General features: G+C 41.8%; 1 protein-coding gene across 6 annotated transcripts in view; it reads left to right on the top strand.

Annotated features, from left to right (window-relative positions):
• Positions 1 to 26764, top strand: part of IL12RB2 (interleukin 12 receptor subunit beta 2) — a 70119-nt gene extending 43355 nt beyond the window's left edge. For all 6 annotated transcript variants that reach the window (XM_088791192.1, XM_074334919.2, XM_074334920.2 and 3 more), the window contains 7 exons: positions 7145 to 7345; positions 11782 to 11880; positions 11966 to 12124; positions 16247 to 16384; positions 19000 to 19090; positions 20583 to 20682; positions 25583 to 26764. In XM_088791192.1, coding sequence (XP_088647318.1) covers positions 7145 to 7345; positions 11782 to 11880; positions 11966 to 12124; positions 16247 to 16384; positions 19000 to 19090; positions 20583 to 20682; positions 25583 to 26110 — 1316 coding nt within the window. In that variant the 3' untranslated portion in view covers positions 26111 to 26764. The remainder of the gene's footprint in view (positions 1 to 7144; positions 7346 to 11781; positions 11881 to 11965; positions 12125 to 16246; positions 16385 to 18999; positions 19091 to 20582; positions 20683 to 25582) is intronic.
• The last annotated feature ends 306 nt before the right edge of the window (positions 26765 to 27070 follow it).

Below are 27070 nucleotides of genomic sequence, written 5' to 3' on the forward strand. Positions count from 1 at the left end.
AATCTTTAAAAATATGGATAGTAATTTAAGAAAAGTATGTATTACATTGTTGGCAAAAAGAAGATTATCTATCTATGTAACTTTTTAAAATAAAGAAGAGATTGGGAATAGGAACAGGAAATTCAAGTAATAAATATAAAAGGAGCAATATAGATATGAAAATATGTTCAGCCTAACTAACAATCAATGAGATGCAAATTTTGAAAAAACATGAGAAACCAAATAAGACAGAGAAAGGGTAAATAAGATAAGTATAGCCCATGTTGGTGAGAGTGAAAGGAAAATACACTATTTTGTTTGTTTTTTCTTTCTTCTGTTTGTTTGTTTTCTTCTTTTATTTCTTTTTTTTTGGGGGGGTGGGGGGAGGGGTAGATACTCTTATACTATGCTGGTGTCTGTGTAAATTGGTACAACTTTCTGAAGAACAATTTGACCATATGTGACAAACTAGATATGAACATATCTTATGACCAAGAAATGTTACCATCAGAAATGTATCCTCAGCAAATAATAGGATAAGTGCTTTAAAATGCAGGCAAAAATATGTTCGTTGAAAAAAAAAATTGAAATAGGGAAACACCACAAACAACCTAAGTGTAAAATAACAGAGGATGAACTGGTTTAATACGTACTGATTCTCTCCCGCCTGAATCCCACGCTAACGTTAAAGTGATGCTGTGGCTATGTTTTTGTTGACATGGAAAGATGCACATAATAAGTAAAAAGGTAGGCTTTCAAGAGTGTATATGGGGTGAGGCCATTTAAAATATATAGTGACATGAGTACACATTTTTTACATAGTAAAAAGAAATCTAGCAGAATCTATGTGCAGATGTTAACAGAGGTCATCACTGTACTATGGGATTATAGGTGATTTTCCTTCCTTTTTTCTTTTTATATTTTTAATTTTTTTCTTCAGTGGATAAATATCACTTGAGTAATTTTTCAACTGAATTCTGTGGGGGAAGTTGAACTCAAACCACTGTTTGGTATCCAGCTATTTTTAAAATATAATATGTCAGAATACCTTACTTCTTCAAACCTTACTGCCGATGAGTCTTGGGGATATTAACCTCATGAATTTTCTAGGCCCGTTCCAGTTTCTGTATTTAGATTTGGTAACAACTTCTCAAAATGCCACACTCATTATTTTAGAATTGCCCTCTTCTTTATTCATTCAGTAGGCTTTTATTGAGCATATACTACATAAGGCAACTGGAATGCAGCAATAAGTGAAAAATACTGTTGAGGTCCTCCAGTTATGTGTAGTCAAATGCGAGGGGCAGACATCTAAGCATGCAAACTGTAATACAGTATCAGCGTGAGATAAGACTTATGCACAGGGAGCTCTGGCGACAGAGAAAAGCTGAAGCATGGGCTTGGAGAGCAGGCGACGTGTGAACGGAGTACGCAGAGACAAGTTGGTGTCAGCCAGGTGTGAGGAGTGCAGGTATGCAGGCATGAGGATTTGTTTTCAAGTGGCATCTGACAGAGCATATACGTTGATAAAAAGAATCAGGTGGGGGAGAGTTGAAGATAAAGGGGAGAGAGGGGATAACTGATGGGATGAAGTCCCTGGGGAGCTGGAGGATGATGGGATCCAGTGACAAAAAGAGTAAAAGGGACACTTCTTCCTCTCAGAATGGACAGGTGTTAAGTAGGGAAATAGCTCAGTAAGTATGAACATGTAGGGGAGGTAAGGTAGGACTGAAACGGTTCTGTACACCAGAGCTATCGCTAAGAGGGGCCTAGCCCTAGAAATTTTGGATTCTCACAAAAGCCTGTTGCCTCTCCAAGACCCCACCTGACCCATCCAATAGAAGTTGTCGTGCATCCCAGAGGACAGATTGGTAAATTGCATAATCCTATCCTTGATCACGCATCTCACACATACTCGGAATGACCTGCAGGAAGAGCGTACCATGATTTTGTGTCTCCCTCTCTTTCAATATATGTTCACACTACTCACATATATAACTTGCCTTCTACAAAGGGAAAAATAATGCCCCAACAGGCAGAATTATGTTGATTTTAAGAAAGTAGGGACAACTTTGTTGTAAAAGGCACCTGTCGTAGCATTGCATATCAAGAAGCAGAAGAATGATTTTGTGGGTTTGTGATGAAAGTTGAATGTGTGCTAAACCCAGCAGCCAACAAGTAAAACATGTTGAATATTTCAGACCAGTCCCTGTGCTGAAGAATTCTTGAAACTATGGGAAGAGTCAGATGCCAGTAGAATCATAAACAGGGTCCACACAGATGTCAGAGACTGAGGCCCCAGGAGGTGAAGTAACTTAGCCAAGAGCATACATTTCCTTAGTGGTGGATGGAGCTGGACAGAAAAACCAAGCCACCTGTCTCTTAGGTGGGCACTTTTCCATACACCTTATGAACTTCCTAACTCTATTCAGAAGCTCTCGGTGAAAATGGAGATGGGAAGTTGAATGATTGAGGCTAAAGGAATAATGTTAAAAGATCACACAGCGAGAGAGTGAGTTGTGAGCAGAGACCTGAAGGAGAGAACGAGTCCTGGCAGACGTCATGGGGGAGGAAATCCAGGCTGGTTCCTGGCAAGTGTGGTGACTTAGAGGCAGGTTAACGCCAAGTTGATTTGCTTAGCTAATTCCAGAGAAAGCAATAGTTAGACTCTTTGGCTGTTTTAGCTCCTCACCTGGCAAAGGGTCTTGTGAACCATAGGTGCTATTTACTGAATGAATGCACTTCACACACACACAAAAAAAAAAGAAAGAAAGAAAAAAGAAAAAGAAAATGTCCGTAGCCAGGACATCAGGTACCGAGGCAAATGAAGATAAAGGAATTCCAGTTCCTAATAGGATAGCCAATACACAGGTTACACTCACCACCAAGCCCAGTCCTGAGGATGCCACAGGCTGGCTGAGCGCCTGTGCAGCGGGTAATAGTAATGAAGGGGGAGAGCTGACATAGCCCTTTCTGGTTGCACACCTTTTTCTTGCCCGTGTTGCTCTGATAAGATTATTGCCTGGGCATTTCTACTGTGGGGCAGGGAAGTCCTGAGAGCATGGCCAAGTATCCTCAAAGAAGCTCTGGAACCTAACTGGGGAGGGGAGCTGAGAACAAAGAGTGCCTGTGAGCTGGCTGGCCCTTGAGATTTCTCCTGACATTTACCCCATGGGCTTGGCAATTACAAAAGAGAATAACAGCTCCTCTCCCACATGAAGAGCAGTGCCAGACATAGAGACACAGGTAGGTTCTGGAGGTGCCAAGTATACCTCCAGGGAACCTGCGGACAGGTAGCATTCAGGCTGCATCCCGACAGGCTCTCTGGCCTGGAGCTTTCCACCCTGAAAAGCTCCTCCTAAACTTACTTGTTGGAGCATGAGCTACAGCTAAGCTTTCACTCCTCCCCCCACAGAAAAATGAAGGTCAAGGCTACTGATCAATCCAAGGAAAGAAAACATGATCCCAAATGAGAAAATTAGGAGAAATCCGAGGGGTCCAAGTTCTGGGAAACAAAGGCAACAAATGGAACAACCTATGCCCTAGGAAATATAACTACCATAACAGAAAGAACTGGAGTTTAGAATAAGTATAATAAGTAATCTTAGAAAGATAAGAGAGGATGATAGAAACATGAATCAGAAGTAGATGGTTGTGAAGAGGCCCCATGTAGAGAGAATAAGAGTGGAAAGTTTAATTGTTGAAATAAAGAACTCAACCAATGGGGCTGGATAGCAGAAAGGACTCATCTGAAGATTGAATGAGGGCATGGAAGATTGGATGAGAAACTCTTCCAAAAGGTAGAGAAACTCTCCCATAAAAGCAGAGAAAGAAATTGAAAAATGAGAAAACTTAAGACACTGAAAGAATTGAAAGAGAAGTAATGACAAGCGTATGCAAAAAAGGAATCCCAGTAAGAGAAAAAAGTAAATGAAAGAGAAAACACACTTGAAAATATTTATCAAGAATTTTACAGAATGTACCACTCTGATGCAGGATGTCCGTAGTGGGGAGGTTGTGTGGGAGGGGGCATATGGAAAATGCCTTCTGCTCATTTTGCTGTAAACTTAAAAACTGCTCTAAAAGAATAGTCTATTTTTTAAAAGTCTCTGCAATAGATGATAGATAGATACATAGATACATAGATACATAGATAGATACTCGTAGATAAGTGCAGAATTATCAAACAGGGTTGATCCTGAGTACAAAGATGGAGCAGTACCAGAAAAATGTATCAGTGTAATTTATCACATTAATACTGAGAGAAAAAAGACACATGTTCTTAACAGATGTAGAAAAGGATTTAGTTCTAAGAAGTTTTCAGTAAGTTAACAATATTTTGTATAAATAAAACCTATATGAAAACTATGAAAAAACTTTTAAGATATTAAGACTTTCTAGCAAAAACATGAAGCTAATGTCATCTTAATAAAGACAGATAGGCACATTCTCTTTAAAATTAGCAACAAGATAAAAACAAAAAAAAAAGATATTTAAAGATTGGAAGGAAGAAATACTTTAAGTATGCAGCTAATAAGATTATTACATAGAAAATTCCACAAGGCAATAGACAAATTATTAGAATTAGAGAGTTTAGCAGGTTTGCCAGAAATAAGAATAACACAGAAATTAATAGTAGAAAAAGCAGTAGAACACAAGATGCCATTTAGGGTGCCCGATGGGCATTGGACTTATTAGGGAGACCACTTCAGAGACTGTGTAGATGCCTGACCACTGTGCCATACACCTGAAGCTGAAGTCGAATAATATGGAATGTCAACTATAAATATATAAATATATACATATATATGGTCATGGGATGTGGAGTACGGCCAAGGGAAGATAGTCAATGGGATTATAACACCTATATACAATGTCAGAGGGGTAGTAGATTGGGAGGGTTATCACTTTGTCCGGCGTGTAAATGTATAACTATTACATTGTTTTGTACGCCTGAAACTAATGAAAAAAATGGTGCTATTTATATAGCAAACTGAAAGTATAAAGTGCCTAGGAATTAACCTAACAAAAAAATACATGAAAACTTTAAAGAGTAATTTTTTTTAACTCCATTAAAAGACAAAGAAGAGCTGAATAATTTCAATAAAACAGCATATTTATGAATGGAACAACCTAACATTGTAACAGCATCACTCCTCCCTGAATTAAACTATAAATTTAACTTAATTCCAATAAAAAAAAATACGAGCTGGAATTTAGGGGGACTCTGATAAACTAATTTTAAAAGCTACATGGAAGAATAAAGTTTTATAAATATCTAAGACCATTTTGAAAAAAGAAGAGCAAAACGAGGAGGGAACTTGACCAACCAAATAGACATCACAAAAGCCTAGTAAGTGTGAACAGTGTGTTCTGGTAAAGAAGTTGACCCCGACCCAGACCCAGTAATATATGGAACTTGATGCATGTTAGGGATAGTATCACATTGGGAAAAATTGACTCACTGTGCGGGAAAAAAATAAGAAAATTTATTCCCTTTAAAAAACAAACAAACAAACAAACAAAAAGATCTTTCAGCTAGATTTGGATTAAAAGTTTTAATGTGAAAGGTAAAACTAAAAGCCAGTAGGAGAACGTGGTTGAGTATCTTCGTGAGCCCAGGATGGAAGGATTTCATAAACAAGACTCAAAATGCAGAAACTATAAACAACTTTACCTACAGCCAAGTGCAACAAGGACATCAGAAAGTTATCAGAGAATTGAAACAGTGGAGTAAGATATTTTTAGTGTTGAAAACTGACAAGTGATTAATATCTAGAATATAAAAGCTATTTCTGCAAATCAGAGAGAAGACAGGAAACAGAAAAAACGAGCAAAGTATATGAACAGGCAGTTCACAGAAAGGGAAAGTCAGATGACCAGTAATATGTGAAGAGAGACTCAGTCTCATGAGTAACCAGAAACCGAAACTAAAACCACAATTAAATAATACCACTTTGCATGTACCAGATTGGCAAAAAATAGAAAGTCAGAAAATAACAAGTGTTGTTGGGGAAGTGAGAACGCTTAAGCTTTTCTTGTTGGAGTGTCAACTGATTGGCTATTTTAGAGATCAGTCTGGTCATATTTAGTGAAATATGTGATTTACTCTGTAATCGAGAAATTCTGTGCATATAAATCCAGAGACACTTGCACAGGCACACACGAGAACATGCAAGAGAATATTTGTTACATTCTTATTTATGTTATTGTTGACGTGAGAACATCCAAACCAGTAGAGAATTTTTATGAGAGTTTATTTGAGCCACACTGATGACACATGCCGGGCAGCAAGCTCCAGAGAATAACAGTTTTGCAGCTTCTTCTATTCATTTGAAATTAAGGAGAGAATGTAAGGAAGATTACATGATGGTAGGAGAAGGCAAGGCAGGAACTGGATTAGATTATGTGCTTTCTTAAGGATGGTTATACCTTCAAAGGACATCCCAAAAGTGTATTAGGCTAGATGCACAAGAACAATGGACAGGGTCAGATTAAAAACCTTTCCCGTAAATTATAGGCCTGGGCATGCCTACCCACCATGACCTGCCCAGTTAGGAATTTATGGTTTATTACAGCACCCCTTTTTCATCCATATTAGTAAAGAGTTGGAGGGAACCTCCTGCATGTCACTTGGAGACTGGACAAAGAAAGGGTTGAGGCAGCAGTCTAAAGGAATGAGCTGAATTTACATATAGCAGCAAGGTAGATGATATATCCCAGAAATATAATGTTGAGTGGGAAAAAAAAAGTTAGCAAAAGCATTAAATTTACTTCCAACACAGTTCATGAAAATACAACACACAAGCACAAAGCAACACTAATTTTCAAGGATACATATATGTCTAATTAAACATGTGGAAGGTGGATTAGAAGGATGCATGTTACATTCACTAGAGCACGTACCTTTGGGGACACAGAAATGGAAAGTGAAAGGGAAAATGAAGGGGAAAATAATTCTACAAATAACACTGCACAGTGAGAGCTGATGATGCCAGTTCTCCAAGAACTAAGATAAACTTAGTGGGACAAACTTAAATCTGTGAACCTGAAGTCCTTAAAAAGAAATTGGTTCTTCTTAAAACTTTGCTACAATGAGTTGTTATGTTTTACATCTTTATCCACCGTGATTTGTTGTTGTGCCTCCCCCTTTATCCCCATAAAGAGTTGCTGGTTCCTGGCCAGGTCTCTGCAAACTCAGAAGGCGTGGACAACATTATGGTGACGTGGGAGGCTCCTGGGAAAGCTGCCCCTGCTGTCCAGCAGTACGTGGTGGAATGGAGGGCGCTCCATCCGGGGGTCGTCATGCAGCCCCCTGTAAACTGGCTGCGGAGTCCCCCCTACAACATGTCTGCTCTGATTTCAGGTACTTAATTGTTCACCTACCTTCTGGAAGGTTACTAAAGTCACATTTGTTTGAGGAATTTGCAAGCAGGACACCAAAACTCTGCCCTCAGTTACTGGTAGCTACATAGAAGAGGGATGGTGATGACCTAGGATCCATCATGACGACATTTCAAAATATACCACTGAAGCTATAGAAGACCGATCAGTTGACTAAAACGCTAGTATTTATGGAAAATCCATGTGCTTGGCACAGTGCCATATAAGATGAGTGAATCAAACCAAATAAGCATGGCTGACAGCTGTGTTGTAACCAGTAAGTGTGATGGGCACTTCCATTTGGGAGGTCATTTACATCTCAGAACAATCATGTGTGGCAAGAGTTGTCATGCCCATTATATAGGTAAGGAAACAAAGACAGCTTTCATTCCCAATTCTGCTACTTATTGTTTGTGTGACAATAAATCCAGAATTATCTATATGATAATTGGTGATGCTAATCCTCATATTCCAAATCTGTCAGTGGTTATAATCAAGTGATTGAAAATATCTGAAAATATATTTAAATGATTGGACAGAACTTAGTCAGTAGCATTTGTAAGTGTAAGTTCAGCATAGTGGTTGAAAGTGCTGGTTCTGCAACCAGACTACCTGGGTTTGAGTTCTGGCTCTGTCACTTAACGAGGTTGTGTGTTCTAGGGCAAATTACTTCTCTGTGCCTCAGTTTCCTATCTGTAAAATAGGGATAATATTACCTACCTCCTTGGGTTATTGTGAGGACTAATTGAATTAATATAGGGGGGAAAAAAGCCTAACACATTTTAAGTGCTCAATAATTTAGCTATCATTATTATTATATGTAACAGACCTAAGATTTTAATAGGTTTTCAAGCTCTAAATCCCATATTTTCATTACGCCATGACAATTATTGTACCTGTCCAGGAGGATACACATGCCCTGCTTAAGGAAACAAGATTTACACAGATGAAATAAACAGCACACTGCATAATACGTGAGCTGGTCTTTAGCTATTGCCTCTTTTAGAGTCTAGCTGCTCAGACTGCTGCAGGGCTGTGTTCAGTTTTAATCACTACACTTAAAGAGAATGCTGCCCAGTGAGCAACAGAGGAAGGTGAGCAAGTCAGTGGGGTTCTGGGACTTTTAGTGTGGAAAGCACTTAGCCTGTGGAAGAGAATTCTAGATGGGGGTGGTGTAGTTTGATGGCTGTTTCTGGCTTTGATGTGTACATGAGGAAGAGTCTGTGCCCTTTGTTGTTCTGGAAGGTAAAACGAAGGCCCCTGCATGGAAATTATAAGAAGGCAGATATGTCAGCTGAGTTTTGAGAGCACTTTCCTTACCTGTTATGGAATGTAATAGGACCCTTGATGGTCCCTAGAGTTGTTGCAGTACAATCAGTTTTCCTTTAGGGTTGTTATACCCATCAAATCAGATGAAACAGTGGATGGAAAAGGCATGTAGTAAACTCTAAGCTGCTACAAAATTGTAAGTGCTTATCATAAACTATTAGGACTTACCCCGCAAGAGATTTTGAACCATATAGTCCATACAGTTCCTTCCTTTTAAAAATTCTATAATTCTACACAAATAGCATAAAATAGGTGACAAGAGAGAATGTTTTCCATGTGTAGGAAGCTAAAATGTTTTTAAGCATATTAGAAATATTCATTTGAATAAAGTCATTATTTTATTAATTAAAGTTATTCTCCAACTTGAAAACACTTGGTTAACTATTCCTTTGTGTTAATGTTATAGTCCGGAAATGAATTCTTACAAAATTTAAGTAATTCACACTGACCATGAATTCAAAATGGCCCTCTCCGGTCAGGAAGATGACTCATTGCCATGACCTCGTCAGCATCTGGCTGGGGCAGAGTGGCGTGTTTGGGAGTTAGGCCAGAATACAGTTCAGCTCCTGGACTATGGGTTGGTGGGGCCTAAGCTTTCGATCATCAGCCCTGTCCCGTCTGGATGAAAATGGTTTTGACCATACAGAGCCACTCCTTTTACAAATATGTAGACATCGCCACGTCTAGGAAACTGTCCCTGATGCCTAGGCTATTTGGGACCTTCTTCTGCACACTCCCTCATACTTTCTCTGATTACTCCTCATTACTGATCATTTAGTGTCTGTCTTCTCCCACATTTAGTAAGGGAAATTAGCTTTCTGGAGAAAATCCACCTGAGATGGTTTATAAATGTGGAGACAGAGCCTTTGCCCAACGGTGCCGGGTATATCTGTATGCATGGGAGTAGTGGGAAATGAGCCGGAAGTTGGGGCCAGACTGGAGAAAGAAAGAAAATCTTAGGAGTGTGGGCTGCAGCCACTGGGCAGCAGGGCTAAGGAATTTTTGAGGTGGGGAGCAGACATGATTAAGGGATGTTTGCAGAAGAACCAGTAAAACGGGAGTCCTTAAGGTCAGAACCAGGAAACAAGCTTGCTAGGGCTCTACTCTGTATGGCAAGGGAAATGTCAGCTGAGTTATGGAGCCACATCTTCTTCCCTCCTCTACTAAGCATAGGCTATTCACAAGAAGAAGCCCTCTGTTTCTGGTTCAACAGTTCCCACCTAGCAGTTCCCTGGTTCTGACCTTAAGGATGCCTGTTTTATTGGTTAATTCTTATACAAACGAAATGCAGTGAAAGCATTTGGCTAATGAGCTCATCTGGAATTCCCACACCTCCACACGGCATCGTGGTTGGTTGGGCCCTTCCATGACGAGAGGCAGAACAGCCAGGCACTAGCCCCTCCCAAGTGAAATGTGGTTCCATAGTCCATGTTGCCCGTGGGGCTTCTGGGTCTGGATGCCACTCATGAAGAATCTTTGGGTTTCTGGACTAAGCTGACTGCATCCTTTTCTCTGTTTCACTTGGTTCATGACTATGAATTGGACTCACCCATGGCCTTAGTTTTATCTCCTCATGGCCTCTCTGACAAAACTGGTTGTGTGTTTGAGCTTTATATGCTGCCTATTTGCTGGAATATTTAAGGGACAATGGGTTTTCATATAAAACACACACTATTTAGTAAACTATTCTGCGATGTACAATTCCTCTTCCCAAAAAGAAAATGTTAAATCCTAGTCAATTGTCAGCAGTAGGAAACCAGATCTGCCTGTGGCAGGGCGTTAAACAATATGGACGAGAGTTCTTATTTTGACCACATGATGCTATAGTTACCCGGTAGGAATTATCTTTTTCCTTTAAATTTTCACTGGGAATTTAAAGATATGTCATGGGCAGTAGCTATGAGAAGGGCCTTTGAGAGGAAGTAGAAATCATGGAAATAGGGAGTTTGGGCAGGGAAGAGCAACTTGTCAGGAAAGAGAAACTTGTCCTTACTGATGGAACATTTCAAAGTGCGGCACTTTAAAAGCTAGGAAGGAGTATTCCCATTCCCAGGTACCTTCCAAATTGTCCAGGTTGCGAAGCAGCTGAGATCTAACTAGAACATGGTGGTGGGAGGTAGAGGGGATGGATCGAGGGGTCAGGTTGCACTGAGAGTGCCCTGGTTGTTCATGCCCGAACGTGTCATCCTGTGCTGCCCTGTTAGATCTGGATAAGCATCTATGGACTTAGAAGAGCCTTCCAGGTTCCAAGCCTGCAAAACCCCAGCCTCTCTTTTCTGTAAATGGCAAATGATTTATTTGTAGAAATCAAAGTTGTTTTTGTTTGTTTCAAAAGCTGTCTTGTCATGCTTGGTCAGGTCTTCTGCTACTGTACCCCACCAAACACTGAACACTTCTCTAGGTATTTCAGAATCAGAATGCATTCTGTTCCTAAAGACATGTGGATTGTTCAAAAGCAAGGAGGAATGGTACAGCCACCTTGGAAGACAATTCGGCACTTTCTTATAAAGCTAAACATTTAGTCTTACCATATAATGCAGGAATCGTCTTTCAAAAGTATACCACACTGATGCAAGATACTGCGAATAGGGAAAACTGGGCAGGGAGGGGGATGTATATTGGAACTCTGTGCTATCTGCTCGATTTTTCTATAAATCTAAAACTGTTTTGAAAAATGAAATCTATTAATAAAGAAAAGGAAAAGGAAAGACAAAAAAAAAAAAAAAAAGCTGTCTTGTATGGTTGTATTTAAATCCATGTTGGAACTAGAATAGCTTTTGTCTCCTTAAGTATGTCGACCCTGGAAAGAAGCTCAGGTTTGCTTACTTGTTCACCATGAAGTGAATGTGGGAGTTGGGAGCGGTGGCTTCCAGAAGCTGGTGCCATGGCAAATAGGATGCTGAGATTTGGTAACTTAAGTCATCCCGTTACCCTCAATCCAGATTGTACTTGAACCCTCTTCAAACTAAGAGGCAAAAAAAAAAAAAAAAAAAAATGCCCTGAATGCATCTGTATCAGATATTAAAATGGCTTCTTTAGTGATTCCCATGTGATGCCACACCTGTTATAAGAACTCCCTTTTCCTTGCAGAAAACATAAAACCCTATATCTGTTACGAAATCCGTGTGCATGCACTGTCGGGGGGCCAGGGAGGCTGCAACTCCACCTGGGGTAACTCAAAGCACAAAGGTGAGTTTTGGAACTTTCTGCAAAATTTTGCTTTAATGATTTGGATTTGGAGGGTGGGTAAAGCCTCTTGTGTTCTACTTTACAGCACCACTGAGTGGCCCCTACATTAATGCCATCACAGAGGAAAACGGGAGCATTTTCATTGCATGGGACGAAATTCCAGCCCAGGAGCAAATGGGCTGCATCCTCCGTTATCGGATCTACTGGAAGGAACGGGACTCCAATTCCCAGCCTCAAACTTGTGGTATGTGTGAGAAACCAATACAGTGGGGCCTTTCTTGTTCAGATGCCAGGAGAACACAAGCGTATGCGTGTGCTCGTACCACGCCTAGCACTTAGTAGGTGCTCAATAATATTGTGAAATTAATTGAAGAAAAATAAAAGACATCTAAACACACACACACGTGCCAAGCAAATTAAACAAATGAAGACAATGGACTAGGCTCTCAAGGAGCTTACTCCTATGAGGAGACATTTCCAAAAGCAGCCAAGGCCCAGTACTATTATACAGACCCTTGAGGTTTGCAAGGCATGTGTTTGGAGAACTTTTGAGTCTCCACCTTTGCAAATACCATCACAGCACATTATTTTCTCCTCAAAATGGGCACCATACAATTTAAATAATTCCTTATGATCTGTAATTATTCTATAACTATAAGACTAAACCAGTTAAAATAAATTCTGACTGGAGCATTATCTCAAATGATTTGACGGAGCCCTCGGAGATCTAAGTCACTTGCCAGATTTGATGTTCTAATCTTTGATTTATTCAGAGTTTTTGTTTTTGCTTTTTTCCTGTCTTGCCCTTCCCCTTATTTCATAGGCAGCTTGCTTTCTTCCAGAATGTGTCATAAAGAAGCAAGATTTGTGTTCCTTTGTGGGAGCTAGTAGGTCGAAGAGTGTAACAGAGGCACCCTGAAATGTGGGGGCCAGAGGCTGCCTGCCAAAGTGATTGTTACCTGGGAAACTTTAGGAGTCAGTCCTCGCTCTTGACCTTAGAAGATCTGCAGTGCTGCTTTTCTAAGTTAGGACTTTTGAAGCTAGTTAATCTTTTTATTCCATAAATAATACTAGCACATGGTAAAAAACATTCAAACAGTAAGATATAAAATCGAAGTATCCCTTCCTCTATAGTTAGGCTGTTAGTAGTTCTTCGTGTGTTAATTCCAGAAAAAAAAAAAAAGTAATACATATACAAGCACAGATTCTGATCTGTACCCTGCTTTCACTTCTCAGTAATACCTACTGGAGATCTTTCCACATCAGTCCATATGGATTTGCCTCATTCTTTTTAACAGCTCTCTAGTATTCCATTATAAGACCTTACCGTCATTCACTTAACTAATCCACCATTGACAAACAGAATGGATCATTGTATAGAATTGCTTCCCACTGGGCCTGTCAAGGTAAGTCAGTTCTGAAAAGTACCCCAAATAGTGAGGAATCAGTTGACCTCTTCGTGAGCCATTTCAAATTGTTCATGTGGAATTTGCTCCTCCATCACTCCCCACCGCCCCCCACCCCCGTTTTCATTTTGGCAGAGTTTAAACCGAGACGTCTATTTACAACTAGATAGGTGAACATGGCCATTTGGTTGTTAAAGCTGCTCTTGTAGATGTTGAAGGAAATACTACTTATTTTGCCACAAATATGATGAATCTAAGGTCTAGATAAGGGTATTTTAAAATAAGTTAAAAGGCAAGGAGGCCCAGAGTCAAAGTCCTATTTTATACCGGTGTGGATTAAATTTTCCATTTACTCATTAAGCACTCATCGATGAATAAGACCCATTGCCTGTCTTCGCAGAGCTCACATCCTATTGAAGGAGATGGAAAAGTACACAAAAGTGATGTAATTGCTCTGATCGAGGACTGACAACTATCTATTGCATTTGGCAATCAGAATCACAGGTGAATTCACAAGTGCAGCTTTTAGAGGGTGACAGAGGCCAGATGATTGAGGGCAAAAGACCCCAAGAAAGAGGCACCACAAGAGCAGAAGGAGGATGGAGTTCCAAGGGGAAGGGACCCTGTCTTACGGGTCTTGGGGCACCGTCCACCAGGCCCTAGTACTAACAGCACATGCAGGAGCATTTTGCCCTGCTGGGCAGGAGAGGACAGGTATAGAACTGAGATGGGGCCCCGGCACCTGCACGTTAGTACGTTCCACAGGTGATTTTGCTGCACAGCCTCTCCTCCGGAAGTTTACTGGTTTGTTGGTACCGCCCTGTGCACCAGTGGCCAGGGCACTTCTGCACGTGTGCACACATCAGACTCTGTTACCAGTCGGCGGTTTTTGCCCATAGACTAAGCTTCATGAAGGCAGCCTCCATGGCACTTTGCTAACCACTGTCTCCCCTGTACTTACAATACAGCCAGGCACAGTAGGTGCTTAATAAAAACAGTGTTTGCTGGATAACAAATGGGTGGTTATCACCCTGCGTTTTGTTAAACCAATGACGACTGTTAGGGAAAACCTAATTTTCAGTAACAATGGAGCCGTTTTGCCTGATTCCACTGGACCTTCTTACCCAGTGCCTATCAGATGATTGACAACTCTCACGTCTTCCTAAACTGGTGCTTTTGTCCTTTAACCACCCTGAGCCTAAAGTTTCAGATGGCCAAGGATTGAATGGCCCCCTTTATCGGTGCCTGAGATCACAGACCAGACCTAGGCAGCAGAACCAGTATTTCCTGCATGATTCCTTTCTCCCATTACTCAACTCAAACTACTTTGCCAACCAAACTGCTGACACCATCACCCTCCTTTCTGCTCCCCACATAGAATCATAGAATGTCTATTTTTATTCTTTGTGTGTGTGTGTGTGTGTGTGTGTGTGTAAATATTTTGGCCCAGCAAACCATTCAAATCCCTTCCCTTCTGTTCTGACGTCTCATTTCACTCCCAGAACTAAGGATGCCCTGACTCAGAGGATCGCTCCCTGATGCTCGCTGATGCTTTGCTGCAGCGAGATGAGCAGAAGGTCTTTCCGAAATTAATTTTTTAATCCCCTGCCTTAGGAATAAGGAAAGAGATTGCTTAGTTTAATCATATAGTTTAAGTCTGTGCAAGCAATTTTATCATGTTGGAGTAGGCTTGGGAATTTTCCACATGGTACTTTTTCTCAACGGGATGTAAAATACAGAAATTGCTCTGATCGTCACGGCTGTTCAATGACCTGCTCGGACCTCAGCCCCGTTGGGTGGAGTCGCCATAAGATTACAGGGCTCCACCGTGGTGGTCACTCACAGTAAGCAGGGGTGGGGAGTATAAGGGACTGCGTTCTCCACCAGATGTGAACTCTTTGAAGCAGATACTGTCTTTGTCTACTTGGTACCTTGTCCAGAGCAGACACTCAATAAATATTTGTGACTGTTGAAATAAATTCAGCAAATGGGCATCATCTGACTTGCTCTGGGACTGGTGGGCCAGTAAATGATATTGAGACACAAAGCGCTGAGTTCTAGTTTCCACTTTGATCACCAGCTCAGGCTGGACAAGTCAGCTGAGCAAGCCAGCAGGCTGCTCCTGCCGAAGTCTGGCCTTGGGTTTACTGTCCCCCCACCTGCCACCCCCCACCCAGCGTTTGAGAGGGCACACCAAACCCACACCCAGCAGATCATTGGAGGAGAAGTTTGCCTATTTACTGAAGGCTACCCACAGTCATGTTTCTTGGAGGAGAAAAACAACATCAGTGCATTGCTCAAAAAAATTTAAAAAATCGTCTCAGCAGGGGTGTTGAGAGATTAAGGAACTGACAATCTAGGCTTAAAACTGCCAAAATGAATTTAATAATATGTACCATTGTTCTAGGTTTTAGATTTTATGTCAGATTGTAGCAGATCATCATATTTAGCCCATGAGCCCAATACTCAGAGCCTACAAAAAAAGTGGAAAATCAAAATGAATAAATGTTGCTTAAATACGAGAATTTCATTCATTGCTAAACTTAGCTTTCTTAAAAATTCCATTGAAAACCATTTGTACATTAAATTTCCTCCCCAAGAGTTCTCAAACATACCTGGGAAATGCCAGAAACAGTATAATCAATAGGAAATAAAAGGAGTTAACTACAGCTAAATAATTTCAAAAGCAAAATGATAAAAATTCTTTCAAAAGATTTTACCACAGGAAAAAAAACATTTAATTCTTCTGATATGCTGTGAAGTAGGACCTCCATAAATGCCAGTGTTTAGGGTCTCCTCAAGTGTTAAATACCAATGAACTTGAACTATTTTAAAACAGCAAATGTGTTTTTTTCTTTCAAAGTAAATGACATATTAACAAATAAAAGGGAGGAAAACCCTATATCCAAGTATTTCCTTTAATATGTGCCTTTCTTCCCTTATCTTTATCTTCTTTTCAGAAATTCCCTATAAGTTCCCTCCAAATTCACATCCAATAGACAGCCTGCAGCCCAGAGTTACATATGTCCTGTGGATGACAGCTCTGACAGCTGATGGCGAAAGCGCCCCAGGAAAGAAGAGGGAATTTTATCTGCAAGGTAAGAAACAACTTTAGAGATGATGAGTCCACCCTGGATGCCCTACCATGTCACTGTGCTTGGAGATAGTACCTACATTTTTCAAAACCCAGTGGAAATATTTCCTTAGTCCATGGGCAAATATTTCCTCCTCCAGGAGGCCTTCCCAAATGCACCTCCATATTTCCTTCATAACGCACCATTTGACGCAGAGTCACTCAAAATCCAATAGACAGGGACTGGGATCTGTTTATCTCTATCTTTAAGGTCTAGAATGTTGCCCAGCATATAGTTCTTGTTCACTAACTATCTGTTGAGACAATGATGAGAATAATCTCAACAATAACAGTAGCAGCTATTGCATATCAGATAATTATTATGCACCAGTCATTGTGTTAAGTGCTTTGTATACCGTATTCGTTTGCTGGGGCTCCCATAACAAAGTACCACAAACTGAGTGGCTTAAGCAATAGAAATTTATTTTGTCAGTTCTGGAGACTGCAAGTCTCAGATCTGAGGGCTATGAGAGAATGTTTCATGCCTCTCGTCTTGCATCTGGTGGCAGTCTTTGGCGTTCCTTGGCTTGCGGATCTCTGCCTTCATCTTCACATGTGGTGTATATCTTTGTGTTCAATTTTCTCCTTTTTATAAGGACTCCCGTCATATCGGATTAGAGGCCACCTGACTCCAGTCTGACCTCATCTTAACTAATTACATCTGCAATGACCCTTTTTCCAAATAAGGTCACTTTCTGAAGTACTGGAGGTTAGGACTTCAGTATATGAATTTGGGGGATGGAAGGACACAATTCAACCCATGTAACATGTACTTTTAATCATTTAACACTGACCACAGCCATGTAAAGGACCTGCTTCACATGATTGTATCTGGTCACAGTACCAGGCACTCAGTATGAAATAAATATAGGAATAAGGGATTAGGATGCCTTTTTTACAAGTGTAAAGTACAGAAAGATTACCCAAGGTCATAGAGGTGGCAAATAGCAGATTTGAGTTCAAACTCAGATTTGAGTTACTTGAATTAAAATATATGAAGAAGTGACCCAGTTCTCATAGGCTTCCACCAGCTAAATTATGCTGTTCTCTCTGGCAGCACTAGTTTATATTTGCTCCAAGCATAAAACAAGCTGTCCTTGCTTTGAGAGATGGAGTATCAAGTTGCTCATTCAGGACTTTGTTGTTCTGTGCCAGATACTTCTCCACTGGGAAAACTGAAAAGCCCTCTTCTCATCTCTCAGCTGCTCCCATGAAAGTGAACTGGTGAGCAACTGACTGAATTAAGAACTCATCAGCTTTCTATGGGTGGTGCGCCACATTTGTCCTGTGTGCTCAGGAAGGAAGGCAGATGCTGAAGAAATGTCAGACTGTGCCCGCGGTGTGGGGTGGTAACAGGGCTGCCTGCGTTAACTCCCCCGCTCAGCCCTGGTAACACCTCTCACCAGGCTAGCCAGTCTCTGGCCCCTAGTCCCGCCCTGCTCACCCTCCCTCCCAGCCTGTCCTTCACTCTATCAGAATCTTTCTGCAAGACCCCCGATGCTGACTTTCACCTCTTGTTGCAACCCAGCAGTGGTTCCTCATGAGCCTTCAAGCTAGAATTCAAACTGCTTTGTTACTGAGCCTTGCGTGATCTGTCTGTTCACCCGTCCAGCCTCATCCTCTGCCACACACTCATCATTCATAGTCTACCTGAATGAATCTAGTCTACAAGACTAGTCTACCTGTAGTTGTGACAAAGTGCTGTGCTATTTCCGCCTTTCATATATTTGCATAATTCTCTGTCTAGTCTGTGCTTCCCTAACTTGTCCACTTAGCCACCTCCTGTCCATCCATCTCTAAACTTCTGACATCATGCCTTTTGGGTAACCTTCCTGAGCTGCTCACAAGGACATTTCTCATGTTGTTCTCTGCTACACTGCCTTGTATCTGCCTGTTTTTATAATTGTTTCCATGTTCACACATCTATGCGTTATTTCCTGGGCAACATTCATGATTTCTGAGGACAAAACCCATGCCCTATTCATCTTTATACCTCAGCACCTAATAGGGCCGGGTACATAGTGAATAATGAATGCTGGATGAATTAATAATTCCAACACGAAGCAAAACACATGTTCGTAGGAAGAAATCAAAACAATTTCAAAGACCCTAGAGGGCTTATTCAATGGTTTAGTAAAATTACTAGCTACTGTTTCTTGAGGGCCTCCTATGTTCAGATACATTGCCACGTTCTTTACACCCTCTCTAATCATCACAACCTGCAAGGTAGAAATCATTCACCTTTTACAGATCAAGAATCTGAGGTCCACAGATCATGTATCAGTCAGTGGAAGATCCAGTACTAGAATTAAGGGCTCCAAGTTCACAACCAGTGCTTTGCATACCATCCCCCTTTCCTCTGCAAGTTAGAGGAAGCAGCCCTTTTAGGGAGGGAGCGCCTCCCAGAACTGCAGGACTGGCGGGTGTAGGGCCCCTTCTCGCTAACTGGACAAAAATGAGTTGGCCTTGTTCCTGGGCCCAACTACCCAGGAGCTGTGGGTAGGGCCCAGGGGGCTCACGCAGCACTATTGGGAAATGTTCATTGAAGATACTCAGTCACATGGTTTGCTGTCTTTTCAGGTAAAGTCAATTGGAGCACATTTGTGGCACCAAGCATTTGCATTGGTATTATCATGGTGGGCATTTTCTCAGTGCATTACATCCGGCAAAAGTAAGTTGGTTACACCTGCCAGTTTTGGCAAATGTGCTTTGTTTTAATAATAGTTGTTGCTGCTATGAATCAAAGAAGTGAACGCTTTCATACATTGCTTGTGACAAACTAAATCTTTTCCACCTTTTGGAGTGACAATATATGTTAAATTTTTGAAAATTTCTATGGTTGACCTAGCAATTCCGAAGTATAAATTTATTCTACAGTATATCATGGGTGTGTGCAGATATTTGGTGGCAAATATTATTACTTAATATTGTTCATGAAACCATCTGACTGCCTAGTGACATGAAATTAACTAAATCAATATGTCTCATGTTATCTAGCAATATTATGTATCCATTAAAGACGTAGAAGAAAATTAAGTCGTATGAATATTTGCTGTATTAGATCTTAAAAAGCAGTTCCTAAGGAAGAGGGGGAAACAGCTTATTGGATGGCAATTAACATTCTCTGCCCCAAGGATATACACCAAAATATTAATGGTAGTCATATTAGGGAATAAAATCATAGGTGATTTTAGTTCTTTCTGTTTAACTGTTTTCTAAAATTTCTTTAAACTTGTATTTTATTGAGAACTTTTTAATGACTTTGTTATCCACTACAAAGTTTCTTCAGATGTTGTGTAAAGTAAGAGGCAAAAAATAAAACTAACTCAGTCATTCTACTACCCACTGAACTCGTCTGCCAGGCTTTACATTTATTTAAGCACCTATGTGTGATAGGTACCTCAAAGCAGTACTCTTTAAATTTTGAAAAAATTTAACTCCAAAAGAGTTAACTGTGATCCCATGCATCCTCCTCAGGGAAATAGTATCAGTTATGGACAAGGCTTCTGCTATTTTAAAAACAAAAAAAATGAGGCCTCAAAATACAGTGGCTTTAGTAAAACAGTTTATTTCTCTCCCATGTAAGAGTCCTGAAGTAAGTCATCCAGGTTGGTTGATAGCTCTGCTCCACACAGTCATTTGGGGACCCGGTTTTCTTCATTTTATTGGCCCACGAACCCTTGGGTGCTGTCCTCAACTGCACGATAGCTACATACTAGGTCACAGGTACCTCTGCTCACATTCTTTAGAGAAAAAAGTAGTCACATGGCCACATCTCTTGCTTCAAAGGGCTAAACACATCCCAGCTTACCATTGTTATTAAATATCAAAGCACTGTGGGCTTATATTAGGGGTTCAATTATTGTTTGCTGAATGAGTGCATGGCTGGAGAGTGACAGCTAAACATTACATTGTGAAGTTCGTCTGTTTAGCAAACCCCAAGTGGTTGCATCACGACTCCACTGTCATCTATCCAGACTTCACAGGAAACTAGCCGAGCCTCGGCTGACATATCATTTTTCTCCTTCAGTGTTCCCATGTTATTCATTGGCGTACCTCTCCACTGAATGACCCCCCCCACTGAAATCATTCCACTGAAAACCTGTGCTTTCAAGCCACTGTGTACATGCTTAACTACATGCCAATGTTTTCTTTATCTCTAGGGTGTTTGTTCTCCTTTCAGCCCTCAGACCTCAGTGGTGTAGCAGACAAATTCCAGACCCAGCAAATAGCTCTTGGGCCACGACATATCCCATTATGGAGGTAAGGATAAAGCCACAGCGGTCAGTCAATGGTGTTCTAGAAATCAGCACATCTAAGCTTCCCATTGTAGTTGGGAGGAAAACGAGTTGGGAAAATGAGATCCTATGAGTAAGCTGAAGTCATTCGTGCTAGTTTACCATCTGAGTCATCACTCCCATGTACAGTAATTTTCTGAGCCTTATGATCAAAAGACTCAACAACTCATAGCTTTACATTCCTGTCTCTCCCTGATGTTCCCCCCACCTCACTTCCAAAGAAATAAAACAGCAAGTATTTTTGCCATTTGCCGAGCACTAGCCTGAGCATCGACTCATCCAAATTCAAGAGAACTGAAGCTTTGCCATGATGTCCCCAGTCCTGGGTGAGCATAGAACAGGTAGAGCCCAGACTATTTTGGTTTGGGCAGGAAGACAGTCATTCCACTGCGCGCAGAAAAGGTTTTAAAGGAGAGCTTGCTCAGCCACAGGTGAGAGAGCTCGAGTAAAGGAAGTGAGGGGAGCTGCTGCTGTGCAGTCTTAGGAGGTAACAGCTCACAGTTCACCTCACCTCCTGAGACTGCACAGCAGGCTGTGGGAGATCTGGAAAGGGGAAGGCATCTGGATATGGCACAAGAGTGTATATTTAAGGACAGCAAAGTGGTGGGAAGCGGTAGCCCGTACTCTGCCCATTATCCCGTTATCCGGTGTTGGCAGACCCACTCCCATTCTCACACCGTATAGACCTCCTCCAAAGTTCTTCGCCTCGGTTACCCAGGGCATTCTATCATCTACACCCTTCCTGAGGCCAGAAGCCAGTGGTACCAGCCATTGCTCAGGGAAAGAGCTGGTCTCAGCCATGTCTGCCACAGTAGGAATTTAAGTCGCAAAGGCAGTTTAGTGCCTTTGAAATAAGACTTGGATGTAAACCCCAACTCTGCCACTTACTATGTGAATGACCCTTGAGCAATTTGCCTGACATCTGAACCCCCGTTTCATCCTCTGTGAAACAGGAATCGACAATATCTCCCATGTATATTGTTGTAAGGATTAAGATGCCACGTAAAGCACACATGGGTCACACAAGGCAAAGAGTGCTCACTTTCTTCCCAGGAAGACTCATATATGATGTCTCCTCTATTGAGGGTTTTTGTGCCTCTTGCTAAGTTATAATAGCAAGAACAGTAAGAATAACAGTGGCATATACTGGGGATGCCAAAAAAATGTACACATTTTAAGAGATGTTATCTATGTATTACTTTTCAAAGTTGAATTATGGTAGCAATGTGTAGTATGACATTTGCTCAAAAGATGGTGTTAAACAAATGAATGCTAGTGTCATTCATTGTATTACAATTTTATTAGTTTTTTCCTTTCTTAAAATGTGTATACGTTTTGGGCACCCTCTGTGTGCGTGTGTGTGTGTATGTATATACACACACACACGCACACATATACACACACATATTATATATCTACATATAAATTATATATCTACATGATATAGTTACATATAATATGGTATATAATTATATCATTTATGTATACATATATATTACTTTGCATGTGCCAGGTACTTTAAGAGACGGTTTTCATGCATTAACATCTAATCCATACAGCTTTATAAAGTTGTACTATTATTATCCTCTTTTTTTCAGATGAGGAAACTGAGGCACACAGGACTACACTTACCCGTTAGTCAGCTAGTAAATGTTGAATCCTGAATTCACATAAAGTAGGATGTGCTGTCCACCATTACACTATACATCCTAAAAGCACTCTAAGCACAAGTGAGGGGAGTCTTTCTAGAGGTCAACACCTCCGGGCTGAACAGACTCACTAAAGAGATGTTCACACACAGGGCCCTCACTTAGTGGCAATATTATTTCAAAGGCACTAAGTGCCTTTGCGACTTAAATTCCTACTGTATTCCAGTGGATGGAAGAGATACTAGGGCAATATTGTGACGACGTGTGGGAATGCACTCCGTAAGGACACCTCTGCTAGTGTTAGAGGGGATTCAAGTACTAGGAGTTGAACCAACTAAGCTTTAAGATCTTGCTCTTCCTGTGTTGCGATTGCAGTTCCTTGTCCTAAAAGCCTGAAATAGCACGGTGGGAAGCAGCTCCAGGTCAGTCACGGAAACCTGGCTTCCCAAGCTAGTTGCTTTGGCGTCGTGGGCTCCGCTTGCCACTGCCTGGGCATAAGGGCCCATAAAAAGCCTAGAAGAAATGCTAAGACACACAAAAGATTTGAGAAAATAACACATAAAAAAGATAACAGAAATTGCCACACATGTGCCCAAAGTTGTATAGTATAAATATTCATTGCAGCATTACAAATAGAAGCCAAAAAGGGGGCATCATGTAACCTGCCACCAGGGGCCAGGTTAAACATTTTAAGTATATCCATACAACAGGGTATTATGCAGTTACTAAAAAAAATAAGATTAGGTTGGTGCAAAAGTAATTGCAATTTAAAAGGTTAAAAATAATTGCAAAAACCGCAATTACTTTTGCGTCAACCTAATATGTGTGTCTAAAAATCTCTAAGATACTTAAAAGTGAAAAAAGCAAAGTCTATAACAATTGTCTGAAGTGTGGTTCTCATTTGTATAAAAAGGAGGAAGACTTGACACACACACACGCACATGCACACCCCTCATCTCCACATGCGCACAGCGTATTTCTGGAAGCCTACATATGAAACTGATCATTGGGGTCACCTTTGGTGAAGACGTTGGAGATACGAAGGCCACTTAATTTTCATTACAAATTTCCTTTGAACTTTTAAAATTTCTTTAAAAACTATGTGCATCCATTTCTTTTGCAAAATTAACTGGTAAATTAGAACCTTTTTAAAATGTAGCTTAAACAAGGCATCTGCGGTGATGGCCTTGATGCAGCCTCTGAGCCCCGCTTGCCACTCCAAGTGGGTAAGACTATTTTTAAAGACTTCAACTGCTCTCCTGGTGATAGGCTAAGGCCATGGTCCATCTTTCATCTCCAACAAAATGTTTTCAGTTCTCAGGCCTTACAGCCCCCTACCATTTCTTAAGATGTGGCTAAAAACAACCACAGGTCTTAAAGCTCTGGAGGAAAAGGCCAAATCCTAAAGGTGATCATGGGAATGTTATCCTTGTTGAGCTTGTAAAAGCTTAAAATAGTGTCCTTGAGCTACCTGAGCTAATGGTTGTCTAACAGGCCTTGCCCCAGAGGGATGGCCTGCTTTGTAAGAACTGAGGAGCAGCCTTTATCAATACTGCCAACGCCTTGGGGACGGCAGAGCCTCACCTTGTGGGAAATAGCCACTTCAATGCCCTGAGTAATCTCTCCCACATCTGTGATAGCTTCTCAGAGCCTCCTGCCACGTCCCAAGCCACACCCTACGTGCCAGAACCAGTTTGGAAGAGTAAGCTCCCAAGAGAAACACATACGTACCCTCTAGCTTGTCAGGGCCCTTTGCCGAAGTCTGTCCTGGGACAGCACCGTCACTCACTTTTTGGAAACTTCTCGCGCTCAAGGCAAGGGAGGGGGACAACAGAGCCACTCTGGACCAAATCACTCTTGCACAACTTGGCATTTGACAGATGAGGGAACTGAAGGCCGGAGAGGTTGAGTTTTCCCCAAGCTGTCGAGTCTGAGTCGGGACTAGTCCTCAGGGTTTGCCCTGTCCCAAGGCTCATTTTTGTCATCCTACTCCTCCCTGAAGACACGGTCCCTGCTCGTAGATGGCTGATGGAAATGTAAAAAAATAAAAATAAACATGACAGTATAAAGCATTGTGTGCCACGAATCTAACAGGTGGTTTCTTCGCTGCTGTAGTCCAGCTGGAGGACTGAGGGGAGAGATACTAGGGGCTTCAGAAAGAGCAAGGTGTCAGGCAGGGGATGGCGAGCACACAGAAGCAGGTGGGGGCTGGCAGAGGAAGCACGTGTGATGGTGGCAGAGCAAAAAGCACGTTAAGACCAGGATGGTGTGTGCCTGAAATAGTTTCTGAATGAAAACATGGGAAAGTGGAGGAAGGTGTAGGAACCTGACTGCCGAGCTAAGGGCTGGAAGCTTTACTGCCTGTGTAAGCCTGAGTCCTTAAAGGCTGTGGAGCTTTGCTTTAGATCAGTGTGAAAGATCGTTTCCAGGACCTAAGGAGAGCCCAAAAAAGCCCATTAAAAGAAATGTTAATGAAGGGCTTGGACTTGGACTCAGACTCAGGAATCAGCAGTTAAGTTTGGTGAGAAGAGCTGGTTCTCAACCAATGCACTGGTTGAGAATGAGGAAGCAAGAAAAGTAACAGACAAAATTAGGTACAGGGAAAAAAGGATGAAAATTTCTTCCAAAGTTACTCCAGAGGGGTCTTAAGAGCAGAACAGGTAGCTATTACCCTGCCTAAAACCTTCCAGTAGTTATAAAAACCCAAACTCCTTAGTATCCTTTAAAAGTCCCTTCACCATGTGAACCCCTATTTCTGAAGCCTCAGTTTGCCTGTCATAAGAACTAGCAGGTTCCAAAATAGACCTTTCCTCCTTGCCCACAACCTCCCTGTTTGGAAGACAGTATACCTCAGGATTCAGCTCTGGTGTGACCCTTTTCGTCTTCCCTGCCTCCTCCACGAGGCAAGCTCAGCCTTCCTTTGCAGCCAGTGTGCCCTCTCCTAGAGAAGCAGCTAGTACATTCTGACTCACCAGGAAACGTGGCTGAAGGTGAGCAGGGTAGTGACTCACTCGCTGGCTGGGGGTTGAGTCCTGCTCCTCTGCCTCCCAGACGGACGATGTTAACTGCTTCTCTGATCTCACAAAGCCAAGGGCCCAGTGTATCACCTCAAGCTGACTGGGCAGTGCAGGCTGAGAGCTTTAAAAACCCTGGAGAAGTCAGCTGACGAGGCTGCCTACTTAACAGCCATCTGAGCCTCTTCCTCCTCTTTCTCAGGAGAAGACACAGCTGCACGTGGACGGGCTCCTGACAGACTGGCCCACTTCTGAAGAACCTGAGCCCCTGGTCATCAGCGAAGTCCTCCATCAAGTGGCCCCAGTCGTCAGACATCCCCTTCGCCCCAAATGGCCAGAAAAGGGACGAGGAGTCCAAGGTCACTACCCCTCTGAAGACAGTGCCTCAAGCCCACCACCTCCAAGAGCTCTCACAGCAGAGACAGGACAACTAGTGGATCTGTACAAGGTGCTGGGGAGCAGGGGCCCTCACTCAAGGCCCGGAAACCCAGCCAGTCCCTTGACGGTCCTCCCTGTGGACTACCTTCCCACGTATGAGGGCTATTTACCCTCCAACATAGACTATCTCCCTTCACGTGAGGCTCCTATAACTGACCCCCTGGAAGAACTGGAGCCTCAGCACATCTCTCTTTCCATTTTCCCCTCAAGTTCCCTTCACCCGCTCACCTCCTGTGGTGAGAAGCTAACTCTGGATCGGTTGAAGATGGGATGCAGCTCTCTCATGCTGTGAGTGGCAAAGCTTGAAACCTGGAAAGTGAATGGACCCCCAACCAGTACAGCATACCCATTTCCCAGTCCCCTGCTCCAGGTGTCATCACTTCTTGTCACCATCAGCTAGAGGGCAGTCAAGCCAGCTCAGAGTGTATCTCAGGAACGAAGAGTTGGCTGTAACCCAGATACCTCATCTTGCCTTGTCCAGAACCTTAAGATTACATCTTCCACTGCACCTAGAGACTCCAACCTAAGTGCCTGCAACTTTCTTGACTACACTGGCCAGAAAGCGGTAAGGGGACAGTGGAAACCAAAACTCTTACCAGCAGTGGCATCTAATCCAGAGGACCAACCATTTATGCGACAACTGTTTATAAAGCAGCTATTACATACCAGGTTTTATGTCTAGATTAGTATTGTCCAATAAAAGGCCTTTCTAAGAAGTTTTCTATAGAGTCTAATCTACACTGTTCAATACACTTGCCACTCCTGTCTCGTAAGACACTAACCACATTGGCTGTTCACTCTGGAATATGTCTAGTATGACTGAGGAACTGAATTTTGATTACTTATGAATCACAAGTGGCTACTGTATTAGAAAACATAGCCCTAGATGATAGACACTAGTAATTACAGCAGAACCATCAAAAGATCAACCTAGTCTTATAAGTGAGGGCATAAAAGATCCTGGTGAACACCAATATAGGGGCTCCCAAGATGCTTATGACTGGCCTTATTTGTGGAAGCCTAAGAATGTACCTTTTTCCTAGTTTTGCTAGTTTGCCTTCACCTTCTTTCAATGACTCGAGAAGCTTGATGGTACACAGCTAACATAAACCCATCTTAGGACCTTAAGCAAGCAGCCTCCTGAGAAGCCGGCAAACCTATCACCGCGAGACAATAGAAGCCAATTTTTCTTTCTTGAAATACCTCTTTGATCTTTTGATTACCTGATATCCATCTCAGTCACTCCTCCCTT

The sequence above is a fragment of the Rhinolophus sinicus genome, chromosome 14 (assembly GCF_057876585.1).
Source record: "Rhinolophus sinicus isolate RSI-liver-muscle chromosome 14, RSI-T2T, whole genome shotgun sequence".
Classification (NCBI taxonomy): Eukaryota; Metazoa; Chordata; class Mammalia; order Chiroptera; family Rhinolophidae; genus Rhinolophus; species Rhinolophus sinicus.